This window comes from Rhizoctonia solani, chromosome 6 (genome assembly GCF_016906535.1).
Source record: "Rhizoctonia solani chromosome 6, complete sequence".
Taxonomy (NCBI): Eukaryota; Fungi; Basidiomycota; class Agaricomycetes; order Cantharellales; family Ceratobasidiaceae; genus Rhizoctonia; species Rhizoctonia solani.
The window spans coordinates 804750-819798 of NC_057375.1; the positions used below are offsets into that span (position 1 = coordinate 804750).

A 15049-nucleotide genomic window follows, 5' to 3' on the forward strand; every position below is an offset into this window, starting at 1 on the left:
TGCAACGTGATATTGATGACGGCAATTATTTTGGTACAGCCAAATATCCTGAGTGCCAGTGGATTAAATGGTTTAACTCAAACCAAACCAAAGCCACTTAAATAGAGTACAGAACTGACTGGCAGCCTTTCAATTGTACGTGTTACACAGTCGTCATAATAAGGGAAGACGCTAACTCTGGAGTGAATAACGGCACCTCTCGAAAAGTACCTTTGATATCTTTTCACCAATGTGCCAACGATTTCTAGCATGCGCGCAGGCTCCGTGAATTCGACATTGAAATTCTATTTTAAAGTAAATATAGCTGTTCATACAAAAAAGCAAGCTTAAGAGCCGCTACTGCCGTGTATATTTTTTCGCCTTGACAACTATAAGTCCATTGACCTGATCGACATTATGCATTGACGGAGAAGAATGCATGGTTACTGGATATCACTATTAGAGGGAGAGTGCAATTAATCCAAAATAGTTAAAACTTACTCGGCGTTGTAGACCGCATTAGTGGGGTTGGAAGAGGCAAGCGAGAGGCAAGCGGATTGGCCGTATGCATAATCATCAGTGCTATAATAGATGGTATTTTGTAAGTCATGCGACGAATTATACAAAATTAAAACTTACCCCAAGACTTGGGTGAAATGAGTGCCCTCATGAATGATAGTATCAGCACGAGATCCGGCGCCGGTGGCGGGGGCCTGGCCATAGTGTTAGTTGATCCAAAGAGGCGGCATATTCAGAACGTTAGCTCACAGTCCAGAAATAGCCACAGAGATAAACTGTGCCGTAACGGCTTGGGTAAACATATGCGTAGGTATCAGCGTCAGTGCAAGTGCAGTCGTACGCCCAACCGGCAGGATATGTGCGTAGGCGCTATAAAAAATCGGATGAGATACGAGACACAGAGATATTCTAAGTTACACCTACGGAGAAACTGTTGAGAGCAAGGCTGTACCGGCTGCTTGACCAGGTTCCAAACCAGCGAGTATAGCGAGTTGAACCAGACGGGTTGGAAGTTAGATGGTTGTATGAATCAGTGGCATAGGAAGCAGAGGAAGTAATAGCGCTCGCAATCTGGGTTTGACGAGTGGAGGAGCAGCTCGAATAGGTCGCACGCTTGCTCATGCGGGATACGGGAGGAGCAACAGCCGCATTCTTGAAAGAAGCAAGCTTGCCCTTTTGGGCGAACATCAAGTTTAATACCAAGCTCAATTAATAATTTGGAGCTAACTTACTTGAACCTTGACTTCGGCAGCAACGACATCAGCGTAGATGTCAGTCAGCGAGCTGTCCGCCTCAACAACGCGGAACAGGTTTGCAGCATCCACAGTGTATGCGCCGACACCAGTAGACGTCAGGTTGTACACCCAGCGACTGTCCAGTTGTGATATTAGATTCCATATTTCGTCTCTCAGTGGCACAACTTACGGTCATGCTCGACAGTCACCGACTCCCCAGGCTTCAGCTCCACGAACGACTCCGCACGTCCGGCCTTGGCAACAGCCTGAGGGCTGTATCGTACCTTCACACCGCTGAACGCAGCACGTGCCCCTGTTGTTCACCACACCAAAGCTCTCAGTAGCCCAGGTGGAGAGAGGAGACCGAGGGTCGCGGAGCAGGCGGAGAGTCTCAGATCCGGTGTTGGAGACGGTGGCAGCGACGCGGAAGTTGTCGACATCGGTGATCTCAGCAGAGGGAGTGGCAACCTTGAGAGACAAGGAGCGTTCGGCAGACGCAAGTAGCGCGGTAGACAAGATGAAAGCAGTTGCAACAAACATTGTGAGCGAATGAGCCAAGGGAGAGCCGTGCCTATGAGACTAACTTGGATGCCTCCCTGAATTGTGAAACTCAGTGCTTTTGTACGCCTCTTCAGCTTTCAGCTGACCTGTTTATCAAGTGAGAATTCACCTGTTGCATGCGTTCTGAATGTGAAGAACCCAAGAATTAGGTGTATCAAGTTGGATAGCGGAATGAGAATCCATCGAGCCGAGTGTTGCAATAAAAGGATGTTCCTGTCGAAGTTATTAATAACGTATTGTCATTAGGCCAAAGTTCGATATTTCCATAATCAATAAGTTACATCAGCATATACATACTTTAATTGGAACTAGCATCGTCTTCCGAATGATAGCGGGTCCGGGAATCACTTCTTTGATTTAGCCGGTCTGATAGACACTTCTGCAGATATCCGCCAGAATACCTTTCATAATCATCAATTCTTGGCACAGTGCATGTGCTACATGTTACTTCCGACCATATGGAGGCAGCTAACGTGTGCTGACAGCTGGCCTGTTGTCTCAACTCACGTTCGCGATATTCCCCATAGTGAAACGGGTACTTATGGCACACCTTCTTAGAATCCGCAGCAGTGAACCATGTGAGAACCATTGACTTCACCTCGGCAATCCCATACAAATCAACAATGTCCATTGAATAATACGCGGAGTAGCTCTACAATAAAAACAAATATATCGAAAACACGAGATAACACGAAAACCCAAAGCAAGGAGAGTGTGGCAGCCCAGCTGCTGAAAGCGCTTCGTCTTTCATACTACTATCAAGGCTGCTAGTATAGACCTCGTTCTAGCTCTTGTCGCATTGCCCGTTCGCCTACTTTTACCCATTCTTCTGGTGAACGGATTGGACCCTCAGTGCCAAAGACGCAGTCGTTTTCTCTGACGAATGCCCACTCTTGGGATCTGGAACTGGCACGCTAGTAATGGCCATTAATTCGGCGTGGATAATGTTGCGACAGAAATGGTCGAGATTGAGATCATTCTGTATATCCGATTTGAGATAGCATCCCACAGATTTAAATTATAGCAACTGACCTTGTCGTACCCTATGATACCAATGCAATTCAAGTCAATGATGTTCAACATCAAGAACACTAGCACATACCGAATGGATCTGCAATTACAAGTACAATCGTATTCTTGGTAAGTGTATGAACTAATGTAATTGGTGAAGCCACTTACTCTCGATCTCTTCCCCCGCCACGATGAACCCGAAAAACAAGAAAGCCTATGCGTAGCATACGATTCATGAGCTTGAATGCGAGCAGCGATTTTAAAACTTACCGCGATAGAAGTAGCCGGGATAGTTACCCATCTCAGTGTGGGCCACAATTGGAAGGGCTATAAGGTCAAGGTTAGCACCTAATACACAGTCAAGCTACAAGAAACTCCTCACCAAGAAAAAGACGTAGAGAAGACAGACGGTCCACAAATGCACGCCATAACTGAATATTATTTGGTTTCTATGGCAGAGGAGAGGGTTGCAGATTGTAAAATACTTACGAGAACGGGATTGGGGTGGTGAGAATTCGTTCCAAACCACTCAATGAGTCAACTAGCTGATTGAGCCCGAGGAGCAGAGTGTCTAGGCCACGCATTAGTCTCGCCTCTGATGGAGGATGCCTAGATTGCTTACTGATAGTAGGGACGTCAACGACCTTGCGCTGTTGCAAAGCCGAGATATATGAACTCTAAAATGTTGTAAGCACCAGCATACTGCACAAACCAGCCTCGCATACCAAGTAAAGCGTGATCTCCAAAGGAATGTTATGCGAGATAACGTGTTGTTTTGCTCGTTCCTTCGCAGCTTTTTTCCCGCTTACGTTCTTGCCCTTTTTAGTCAGAACCTTGACCAGCAACGATAGAGGCCACACGTCGAACGCGCCCCACTTGGGAGGATTACTTGCAGGTGCCAAATCTACAGCTCCATGAGGTCCGCTAATCCGGCGATAACTTGTTCCACTACGCCGCGTTGTGGATCCACGTCCTAGCCCGGGGCTAGTGGGACCTGACATATCTTTCTCAGTCGCAGCTGGTAATTGAAACGAGGTCCGGCCATCCTTGTTCGTAGTCGGGAGTTGAGTCGAAGTTGAACCACCCCACGAACCCCGCTCTTGCTGATCGTCCCCCGTCGCTTCTGTGATTTCGGCCGAGGTCCGTGATTTCACTCGCTGGTTAGGCATACCCGCCGGAAGCGAGTATGCAGGCAGAAATTTGACCAGATGGTACAGATCCTCATAGTAGATCCCTTCCTCTCCTCGGAGGTAATGTTTAACCGCGACGCTGAAAGCTTCGATTAGGTTGATAGCAGTGCGTTTCTCTATTATATTGCGTGCTCGTGCCTCGACGGCAGTTTCAGGGGTTGCGGTCGAGGGTGTATCTGGAACATGGAACCAGACTGCCCCCCAACTTCAGACAACTGCGGAGATGATCCGGATGATCAAAGGGTGCTTACCGTACGGGAAAAGGTTCGACTAGCTAGGACAATGGTGGACCACAGTCTCCTACCCTCGTTGTAACGCTCAAATGAGGACGACGTGCGGTACTTCAAATTCATGTCAATAGGCGCTACCGTACTGACCGGGCATATCGACTTACCGAGATCACGAAACCTAGTATGGTACCGAAACTAATCCAAGACGTTAGCCTCGGGTGTGGTGCATAATGTCAGCAAGCTTACACAGTGAGCAAGGTGGACGATATGCCTAGGTCGCGTACTTTAGCGCTGATCAAACAAACACACGTTGCCCAGCCAGCAAATAAGAGTATTAGATTCCAGCACCGGAATAACGCAGTCGCAAGGATGGCGTTGAATAAGGAGGGAAAGAATCTAGGGGGATGAGCGAACTGAATGTGGAAAATTAGTCAGAGAAAACAATTGCAAAGGGCAGTGTGCACACGCACGGGATCTATGGGTGCTAATCCACCAACAAACTACCGCCGGCTCGTCAGTAGATCGTAAAACGCCCCTCCTGTGCCGATTACTCACGTGGTTTTCGTGCTTGTTTGCCATTTGTGTTGCCGAACTGTGGAAATACGAGTCCAAAGTAAATCGGTCGATCAGTGAACGAAGAGATCGGTCCAAACCAGTAAAAACTTACTCTGGCTCGAGGAAATCAACTTTCCCTCCAGGGCTACTAGACTGTATAACTGACGGAGGAGTCACTACAACCTCTGGTTGTCGTTGCTTTAACCGGGAAAAGTCACGCGCGCGTAGCGGTTGCGAACCGTCACTCATGCCTTCAAAGAATAGGCTCGTCGGCTTGGTGTGACGTTATAAGACGTTAGTTGTTGCCTAAGAATGGATCTTATCAGGCAAATATCGTGGTAGTGCGTGGAGAACAAGTGGGGTACGAGAAAATCACTCACTCTTGTGCTGACAAAGCCAGCGACTCACATAAAATACCTCCGTCACTCCATAAGCAGTCCAGATAGATTATCCGATACCCTCCCCTTGAGCCAAGACTTCATGAATTCAAAAAGTGACGATTGGCGCAATGGAGTGCTTTCAAGATACCCAACCACGCTGCATAGTGGATATTATTGAATTCATTGCGTCGTCCGAGGCATACTTGAGTTGCACGAGTGCTTGCTGGTAGTGGAGGACCATGGTGGTCACTAGGGCGATCGAGTTTCATCCACACCGAACATTACATAATCTATACCATAAATGTCTTTACCACAGAACGCATCACGAACCAGGTACGAATACGGTGCAGGTGCTGAAGAACGAGCGGGCATCTGATCGGCACTGGGAGACCCATTGTATGATATGGACCGAAACGTACTAATTAATGGTTAGGCCAAGTAATAGGAGCACCGGCCACACAACCCACCGACAGTTTCTATTCAATCTCAGATAGGGGCTTACCGCATGCGAGCGTGGGTAAAAACCGACCTGTCGAATCACTTTCCCAATACATGTGTGTGCACGCGAGTCCGAGCGCGTACCAGATGCCCCGCCATAAACAAAAACGAGCAGATTGAACATCTGTGTGTTTACTCCTGAGTTCACGAGCCATCAGCCCCAAAGATTGAAGCATAAAGCTTGATCGGATATGAGACCCCTATTGGTGGGGAAAATTCTTTCACAGAGGATGTCGGCATGCCGGTAAAGTTAGAGTTGGAAATACCTCAATGTTGGGAGGTAGAACAATACCTCAACCCTACTTTCCTACTGGCCAACAAGTGGAGGAATGACACGGGATTGGCGCGGAAAGTAATAGAAGAGCGGGGCGGGCTGTCAATAGCGCATACATGTACAAGGGACCTGCCTAGTTCGGGTGCCTCGGAGGCAGTGGCGACATATGACCCAACGTCAGCTTATATATATTACTGTGTACCGTACAAAACAAGGACCGGAAGGCCGAGGCCGACTTGAGCGCCATTTTGTACTGCTGGCATCCTATTCGATATAGCGACTGCTATCAGCAAGAATGTCTGGGCTTGGTTCGCTATGAAGCAATCGGCGGTAATAAAGTGCCCTGTGAGAAACTGCGCGTCCATGGACATAAGTGGCTGCGGGTCTATTTCCAATTAGCGGAAGCGCGCGCATGTCCAGCCCCATAGGCTCTCGGTTCCGCGTTTACGTCCTAACGTGTGATTTTTTGCAACTAGTTCGGGATAGATGCCCTATAGGACTTGCTGGAGTGCCAGGCAAATCGGCGATTGCTAGACCTGTCCAACGTCAAAGGCATACGGAAGCCCTTTCCGCGGGATCTGATCTTCCTTATCCACCCGGAAGTCACATGATTGATGTGCCGAAATTTTCAAATTGTGATTGGCAACCGAAGTTGGCTTTTCAACCTTGGCTGGGAGAACGGCTGTGGACTGACCTCGAAACAACAAAGGTGGGCTCTTCTCCCCATACCTCCCATAAAAGCGTCTGACCCTCGCCCTTTGCAAACTCGGCCATCATCTCCCACTACTGCACGAAATCGACTTAGGCGATCAATCTTGCCATCTTTGATAGTTTGAGTCGTTGAACGAGGTAAGCAAATACCAGTATTTGCATTCCCATCCTCTGATACTGATTCTACAGCGCTAGCAACTGGATTGTCAAGTCCCTGAAAACGCCAATTGCTCAAATTCGTGAGGGCAACCCAATCTTGTGAGTTTGAGTTACCTAACCTACACCTGTAACCGACACTCGTGTTTTGTCTCGTCTCACCTTCTTCGAATACTAAAACCCGAGTGTCCCTTGGTGTGCCATAGGAACTGCGTGACACATCCACCGGGGCTCGTTCGACTACCATCGTGCGTGCCACCTTGACTCATTCTAGTAAGCACTTCTTCCCTCCCTGCCTACTAGCCCACATACCATACCACTCTTCTAATCTAATACGCCCTCCAAATGCAGCACACACTTAAAACGATCCATTCACATCCGCCAAAATTTCCAACAATCCGACTCCTCCATCTTCCGAGGCGGGTGTCAATCCTCCCACCTCGGCTCCTACCATGTCCTCTCGCGGCCGGAAGCGCAACGACAACCTTCCGCCATCGCGCGCTCGCGAAGTCCAACGTGCTTTCAGAGCCCGTAGGAAACAACACTTGGCAGCACTTGAAGAGCGCATTGATGTTTTAGAAGCCGAGAATGCCCGCCTCAGACAAATGCTTGCTCTCCCCCCGAGCGACAGACAACCACTAGGGAGGGCCTACCGGACGAGAGCCACCCCGTCGGGGCCAGCCTGATGCGGCCACGGGTACGGCTCCGTTAGCAACTTCATTGGGTATCGATTTGACCGTTCCAGATCCAGCTTCAGATCCCAATATGCCTGCGGGCTCTCCTCCCCCGCCATTATCGCCCGGCGCTCAACATGGCCGCTCTCCCTCCGCAGGTGCGTGGCCGCCCCCGATGCAACCTTCCGAATGGCCGCCCAACCCTCAACATCACCCGCCCCCGCCTCCCGGACCTGGCGGTGTCCGACCACCTTCCCCTTACGGACACCTCGGCACGTAGGGCATTTTCCCCCATGCAACACAATAACTCATGCTGATCGTTACTCATACAGATATCCCCCGCCCGGTCAACGCGCAGAACCAAGGTACTGAAGTACTCCGCTCGATTATAGAGCGGGATCAGGGCCCTATTCCAACTTTTGCGTTCAACGTCCCAAAGCAACAATCATCCATCCTCCCCAACCCGGCGGATAGGGCCCCCTACTGAGACGAAACGAGCGCTCCTTTTTTTCTCAGTCACGACTTTTCCTTTCTGCTTTTAAGCCATGTGTTCCGTTCGAGCGCCCCCTGGCTCGGTGGTACATCCTGTTCAAAGGGGTGTTCCCCGGCCACTTATATGTTTATAATACTCTTTTGACCTCATGCATTTATTTCTGAGCCGTTTGGAGCGACGGTATACACGACCGCGTCAGCCTTCAGCTATCCTCAGTTCCGTACGACATCAATACCACTCAATGTTGTACCAAAACCGACTTTGTAACCCGCAAGTTTTAACTGGTTGTTGACGTGTTCCTCCCTTGACTCGGACTCCGCCTTTTTTGTAACTTAAAATCTGCGAAATTATTGTTTTCAGCCCATCCTGAGTTTCAGTCCTACGATAATTGGCAACCATCCCATTGCCAACGGTATACGCGTGATGTTTTTGTGTGGTCGAGTTGCAACCGTGTACAAATTTCAACTCGTACCCGGCGCTTAGCCAAGCTGACGAGCGCCTTGGCCTCCCCAATTGTTCCTACGGTGGCGCGCGGCTCTACGTGATCTACTCCAAGAATCATATCCCTATCGCAATCAGCTTCTGCTTCGGACGGCGACCGAGCCCATAGTCCACGTACTAAAAATGCAGGGAAGGCCGGCAGAGAGTATGGTAGCCATTGCTATAGATAAAATGCTGACGAATTCAAATCGTCATAGGCCTTGGTGCAATCTGATTTGTTTCATCCGCTCGTGTGCGTGCGCTAAACTTCTTCGATCAACGATTATCCCTAGCGATGTGTGGCCCAATGGGCAGGAGATTGCAGGATTACCGTGCACACATATGCTTCCGTATTCCGAGTCTCATCAGCGTGGCGGTCACACAGCGAGAGACCCATGGTTCCCACTCAATATACCGTTGGCCAGCCTCTCCCTATCCGCGAATTTGTCCCCACGGTAACTTATTACACGACAATCACTTGATCAACACCAAAGCTTCAATATAGTGCCAAAAAGATTTAACCAGTTTGCTGCGTATGCCCATCACTATGTATTTGTCGCTGGATAAATCTGGATCGTTTTGGTTTGTATCTCCTAACGACCATACATTGTATCCGATGACGTCCGCAGTCGGCGTTTCATCCAAAATAATTGAACCTAGGGTCAATAGCAGGGGTACCTAGCCTTGGACCAAACATAGTCAACCCCATAGAGAAGCATCTTCGTCCTAGCCCTTTCTTGCAAATACCGTAGATAACTCCCTACCTTGCCGGAGTCGCAGTCTCGGCCAGATCCACTTTGCTTGCTACCAATAATTGGCAAGTCGTTTATTTGATTTCGTACGCCCAGTTTCAATTTCAAACCTTGCTCTCCATCCTACACAGGGAGCCGCGCCCGATTCATACCAAGATACACGCACAGTATTTCAAAGCATGTGGGGGTCTGCAAGGGAGATTGGGTTGGGTGGAGTCTTCGGCAAATCATTTGGTAATCGCCTGAAATAAAGCGCACTCGTGCACGCGGGAAGCATGGCGTAGATTACTGACCACTGTACCGATGTCAAGGTTGACAAAAAGGTAGCCCTGTCATTTATCAGATGAAATCATTTGGACTATTTGGAGACTTGGAGCGTAATTTCTCGGTAAATTAGCTTCGAATCGATTTCAAGTAGTGCGCAGGTCTTCAGAAACGCAACTAGGAGGCTCGGATAGTTGTGGATGGCTTTCAACGATAGAGTTTGCCGTTTTGGGCATAGGCGCTCTTCGGACCAAGCCTATTTTTGTCCAGAAAGCAGGCCTTTACGATGTCGTGTGCCGTTCGGCCAACGTCGTTGGGTTTGTCTAAGTATGGGTCTGGGCGAGTGGAACCAAACCCTCGACGAGCCCAGATCTCATTTCGTAATGCTCTAGGCGCTCGGTTGGATCACCCAGTAGAGTCAGATTACATTCCACAACTCATGAAAAGAATGTCTAAATATAACGTACTAGTATTGCTCAAGGTTTGGCCTGTTATCATTTAATCTTGGAACCGTAGCCGTGCCCAGCCGGCCTTGCCGTCAGATGGTGTGAAGGGCACAGCTGGCACATTTATCAGATCTTTCTGATGTCTTTCTTAGTTATTCCTAGATTGTCCCATATAGGGACCAGGGAGATAGCGCCTTATGTCATTACGTCGAACCTGAAGTTGCTGGAGCGGGTCCATTACTTCAGCGGCCTCGGTCTCTGGCTCAACCACATACTATACATACTTTGGTTCTCCCAGCGACGATAATAGCTATTCTGAAATTTAAGAACTGAGTTTATCGTTAGCCATGAGCGAAGACAATGTGAGTTTCCCAACTCGTATCAATCGCACTTAACTATATTTAACACATTGTTCGTCGCAGACTGCGACAGTGATCCCAACCAGCAAGCCCATTCCTGACGGGGTTACCGAGTCTCTTCCGCCGTGGACACTTCAGGCTGAAGCATGGTGGATCCTTCCGACGATACCTTTGCCCTGGCACGCAAAGGAACTACCCAGAGGGGCACTGGACACTGGAGAGATTGATAAATTTCAGGAATTACAAGCTACTTTCCAAGGAGGGTATGTATTGAAGGACTGATCTGTATGTTTAACTTAATGGTGCTAATACTGGTAATCAGCTTGGGTACAATTCAGTTGATTCGGTACCATTCATCGCCCGTAGGTGAGCACACAAACCACTCGCTATCTACAGAGCTTGATTGTTTTATGTAGGTCCATACGACGAGCTACTTTACGTGCCTGGCCAAATGAATTACAAAATTGGAGGTTCGTCGATGTCAGGTCTGTCGATCACTCGGATCTATGTTTCGTCATTCGCCTCGGTTGTAAATGGCAAGTTCTTGATTCCAATTCATAATTAACATTTCTTATTCCAAATAACCCGTACGTCTAGGCCGTCGTAACTGTACGTATTAGCCAAGGGGTGTATTACCCACTTGTTACTAAGCCGTCGAGCAGGGAACATTCCCAAACACCTTGCGAGATTCGAATTTACACCCGAAACTCCCTCTGACCCTCTCTCGCCAACTGTCATATCCGTCTATCCATCCTTATCCGACTCACCTACTCCAGATTTCAGCCCCGATCCAATATTCCGGACACGCGTCGTCCCATCACGATACTTGCCTAAGTTCCCCTTGAATCTATCACGTATTCCTCGTGCAATACTTGATGCACGTCTGATTCAACCTCCGCTGACCGATCCAGTCGGGACTGAGAAATGGTGTATGGTCAATCCTGGTTACGCTGGTCAAGCACAAGTCATGTATCCTGAACCAGGTTGGAGAGAGGGCGCTACGGCGATGGGATCGGGTTTCCGGATTTACAACCAATGAGTATTGGGTTGTGGTGGCCCAAGGTGAGCTTTTGTGCTGTTTCAAAAGGGTTACAAGTTGTTAATTTGAGATTAGGTGGAAATTCAGTTTCCCCTCGCAGAATCTTGGACCCCACATCCAATGAGTCCAAGAAGACAAAGTAGGGGTGTGAATGCCACAATCAATCAATTAAACATGTGTCATGGAAATGAGTATATAATTTTGCTTGTAATGTAAGCGTATTGTTGAACTCGGGCTGAGCACCAATTAGCGAGCGATTTCAGAATGGGAGCTGGGAGGAAGGACCCAAGCGATGAATTGTATATAAGCATTGTTACACACGATTAGTCAACATAAGCTTCTTGCATCTAACAAGGATGTCATGTTGTAGCAATGACTAATATGAGTGGAAGGGTCCCTTCATGTAGTTTGAATGGGCAAGTTAATAGTTAGAGTTTCTTCAATACTTCAGGGCACTTTGATTTCAGGGTCATAATGCTGGTGCGGGAGCCCTCCCAATTACTATGTATGTAAACCCACCTGAACTCACCTTCTGAGGTGTAAGGACATCACTCGGGATCGGATGCAGGTAGAGTAGGTGAGTATAGATCGAACTATGGCCCGTAATCATGCTAATCAACGGATACAGATGCGAAAGACATGTGCCAACGGTGTTGAGCCTAGCTCAATCTCCACCAGTGCCTCTTTGAAATGCTGCAATAATCAAGCATACAATCCTGTGGCATATTAGCAGCGCCAATTACCCTTCCTATCCGGGGCGCTTTGGAAGTGTGCGGATAAGAGGGCCCGAGCGAAGGGTGTGGCTTAGCTCCTACCTAGCACAATGAGGGCGTTTGGTCCTATCGCAGCAGCATCAAGTTCGACGTGGCGAATCGCGAGTTGATGGTCTACCCTGATAGTGTCAATACTTGGGAATTTATCGGCGTACGTCAGATATGGAAAATACCTCTTTCCCCAATCACACAAGCAAAAAAAAAGGGCATATGATTCATAACATTAATTCGGACTTGTATTCGATTAGATTTATTCGAAGAACAATGCATTTAATGATATAGAACCACAGCAGAGCAGTTCACAAGCATTCACATCCGAGAGCCGAGCCTTGCAGACCCTCAAAGAACTCAAATTGATTATCATGCACGTCAATCTGTGTAGGTTTATAGATACCGTATGCCATCAACAAACAAAGATGCAACCATGAACGTCAAACGAAGAGCACATGATATCGGCATCCAGGGGTGTGGTATTATATCACGCGCTGGTATATCGATTCGGTCGAATCCTCCTCAAACATAAATGGTGGAGCAGAAACCACAGCCATAAAACTGGAAGCTCGGTTGGGAATGGTATGATACAATGTACATGGCTCGACACTGGTAGTATAACAGGAGGATCATACGTTTGTAACAAGGTTACTCGTAACGCCGTTGACAAAGTTTGGAATAAGGTACAGCCATGTATGCGCTTCATTATCTGTATTAGCCGATCAGGAGCACAAGGATTTCTAGGCAAGGAACATAACCCTGCCAGACACGATGCTTGCCCCTTAATATCTTTCCCTGTCCGATTGTCCCGAACGTGAGTTTTATCATCGCTTGGACTTAAAGCCCAGGTGACAAGATACGAGCGACATACCTCATCCCTCCACCACACAGTCTAACGTCGCTTCAGCTCAAATTTATACTCAACTATGGTCGTCAGTAGCGAGCCGGTACGCTTCGGACTCTCTATAAATTGGTACTTTTATTATGATACTTACTGGAGTAGGCCGTAGTTCCTTGTCCGATCCCTACTGATAAACCCGCTCCCGATGGTTTCCCTGATTATCTTCCTCCGTGGAGACCTCAAGCAGAGTCGTGGTGGATTTTGACAGCAGCACCTCTACCTTGGCAGACAAAAGCTTTACCTAAAGGTGCACTGGATAACCACGAGAGCATTAGGTTACAAGATTTTCAAGCTACCTACGAGGGAGGGTATGCATCCAAACAAGTGAGATCTGTCATTAGGCTAAGCAAGAATCCTTAGGCCAGGCGCGATTCAATTAATTCGGTATCATGAATCACCTGTGGGTGAGTGACCAAGTTATATACCATTTATCAATCTTCATGTTACCAAAAAGGACCCTACGATGAGCTTATTTACGTACCTGGGCAAATGAGCTATAAATCTGGAGATTCGTCCGTGTCAGGTCGGTCAATCACTCGAATATATGTTTCGTCATTTGCTCCACTAACCAATGGTAAGTCTTCTACCTGGCCTTCCCTCGTATCTATATTCTTATCTGGTGCTTGTACCTCTAGGTCGTCGCATTTGTACGTATGATCATATCTCTTAACTTTCCATTTTATAAGGTTTACGGTATGCGCAGGGAACACACCCAAGCACCTCGCACGATTTGAATTTATACGCGAAGCCCCTTCCGACCCACTCTCGCCAACACTCGTATCCGTCTACCCGTCTCTATCGGACTCGCCCACGCCAGAGTTCAGCCCAGATCCATGTTCCGAGCCCGTTGGTACCTTCACGTTACTTGCCCAGAATCCCCTTCAACCTATCCAGCTTTCCGCGTGCGTTACTCGATACCGAGTGCTTCAACCTCCGTTGTCCGAGCCTATGGGGACAGAAAAGTGGATCACAGTTGAAGTAGAAAATGAAGGTTATATAAAAATCATGTATCCTGAGCCTGGCCTGATCGGAGGACGATATGGTGACGGAATTGGGTGTCCGGATATTGAGCCAATGAGCATTGGGCTTTGGTGCCCCAAGGCAAGTGTCCATCTATTCACGCATATCGGCACTCCGTTAACCCAAAATTTAGTTGGACCAAGTCTTTCCTCCCCAGAGATCCTAGACCTCATTTCACATGAGCCAAAAAAGATAAAGTAATTGCCATTCTTGATGAACATGTACATAGTGATATATTGAACGAGTCACCGAGGTTGCACATGGTCGTGGGGTAGAGGTCAGTCATGCAAAAATATGCTCTCGTTGGTTTAATGAGTACTGGGTGAGTGCAGAAACCGGCAGATTGTGAATGAAATAGTACCGATTTCAGGGCCCATGCTTGTGAGTGTACTTGGTATTAAGAGTTGAGTACCGCTACTTTTCGGCTGCATTATTAAATAGTAGTGTCGCTCTCTAATATCGATATCGCAATTGCTATAACAGGCGCATTCATGTTTTCCGGGAGCTCGCAATTGGCTTGATCGAAACACTTGGTGGATGTACATCAAGCGAATCTGACTGACCAAATACCGGTTCCACACGGTTAAATCCAAGGGCGTTGAATTCCCAGACACTAAAACCCACACGTTGTGTGCGGGGTGACGGCAAAATTCGACCAGCTGATACCATTATTCGTCATCCCCAGGCCGTCTCTTTGAGTAATCTGGCTGCGGATTCTCGGTTTATATACCCGTCGGAAATACTTGCCGAAATCAGGACGCATACGAGACGTGAACTTTTAGCACTTTTGGGGCTCCCTCTGTTAATCCATGCACGATAATGAGTTCTCACATGAATTTCTGGGGTTTCCACCAGAATCGATCCAGCACATTTAGCACACTATATATGTGGGTGAAATTTATGCAATGAATCTGATAGCTGCCGTGAAATATTAGGACCGCTGCGGAGGAATAACGAACAGACCGGAATATTGTTCTGGAGAACGTTGCCGCTAGGTGACCCTCCTTTGTTAAACTTGCTAGCAATGCGAATGCCGTTGGTATTTTAATACCGATCATG

The 15049-nt window shown here is 48.0% G+C and overlaps 5 protein-coding genes across 5 annotated transcripts; 3 read left to right on the top strand and 2 right to left on the bottom strand.

Annotated features, from left to right (window-relative positions):
* Positions 1 to 394: 394 nt before the first annotated feature.
* RhiXN_05713 (peptidyl-Lys metalloendopeptidase) lies at positions 395 to 1772 on the bottom strand (the record flags this gene model as incomplete). The annotated part of the gene is made up of 8 exons (XM_043325529.1): positions 395 to 425; positions 481 to 561; positions 619 to 692; positions 748 to 867; positions 922 to 1170; positions 1230 to 1368; positions 1419 to 1498; positions 1557 to 1772. 8 exons carry the CDS (start codon positions 1770 to 1772, stop codon positions 395 to 397), a joined length of 990 nt encoding a protein of 329 aa, XP_043180961.1.
* Positions 1773 to 2610: 838 nt separating this feature from the next.
* RhiXN_05714 (bestrophin protein) lies at positions 2611 to 5028 on the bottom strand (the record flags this gene model as incomplete). Its single annotated transcript, XM_043325530.1, has 15 exons — positions 2611 to 2772; positions 2826 to 2836; positions 2896 to 2904; positions 2973 to 3018; positions 3075 to 3131; positions 3187 to 3235; positions 3294 to 3375; positions 3427 to 3481; positions 3530 to 4188; positions 4251 to 4335; positions 4389 to 4419; positions 4471 to 4637; positions 4695 to 4724; positions 4780 to 4816; positions 4892 to 5028. 15 exons carry the CDS (start codon positions 5026 to 5028, stop codon positions 2611 to 2613), a joined length of 1617 nt encoding a protein of 538 aa, XP_043180962.1.
* Positions 5029 to 7250: 2222 nt separating this feature from the next.
* RhiXN_05715 (uncharacterized protein) lies at positions 7251 to 7959 on the top strand (the record flags this gene model as incomplete). Its single annotated transcript, XM_043325531.1, has 4 exons — positions 7251 to 7329; positions 7386 to 7495; positions 7550 to 7748; positions 7805 to 7959. The coding sequence occupies 4 exons, from the start codon at positions 7251 to 7253 to the stop codon at positions 7957 to 7959; spliced, it is 543 nt and encodes a 180-aa protein (XP_043180963.1).
* Positions 7960 to 10254: 2295 nt separating this feature from the next.
* RhiXN_05716 (uncharacterized protein) lies at positions 10255 to 11305 on the top strand (the record flags this gene model as incomplete). The annotated part of the gene is made up of 6 exons (XM_043325532.1): positions 10255 to 10269; positions 10330 to 10529; positions 10589 to 10632; positions 10683 to 10736; positions 10864 to 10875; positions 10929 to 11305. 6 exons carry the CDS (start codon positions 10255 to 10257, stop codon positions 11303 to 11305), a joined length of 702 nt encoding a protein of 233 aa, XP_043180964.1.
* Positions 11306 to 12995: 1690 nt separating this feature from the next.
* RhiXN_05717 (uncharacterized protein) lies at positions 12996 to 14191 on the top strand (the record flags this gene model as incomplete). Its single annotated transcript, XM_043325533.1, has 6 exons — positions 12996 to 13016; positions 13073 to 13278; positions 13331 to 13374; positions 13425 to 13544; positions 13606 to 13617; positions 13674 to 14191. 6 exons carry the CDS (start codon positions 12996 to 12998, stop codon positions 14189 to 14191), a joined length of 921 nt encoding a protein of 306 aa, XP_043180965.1.
* Between the last annotated feature and the right edge of the window lie 858 nt (positions 14192 to 15049).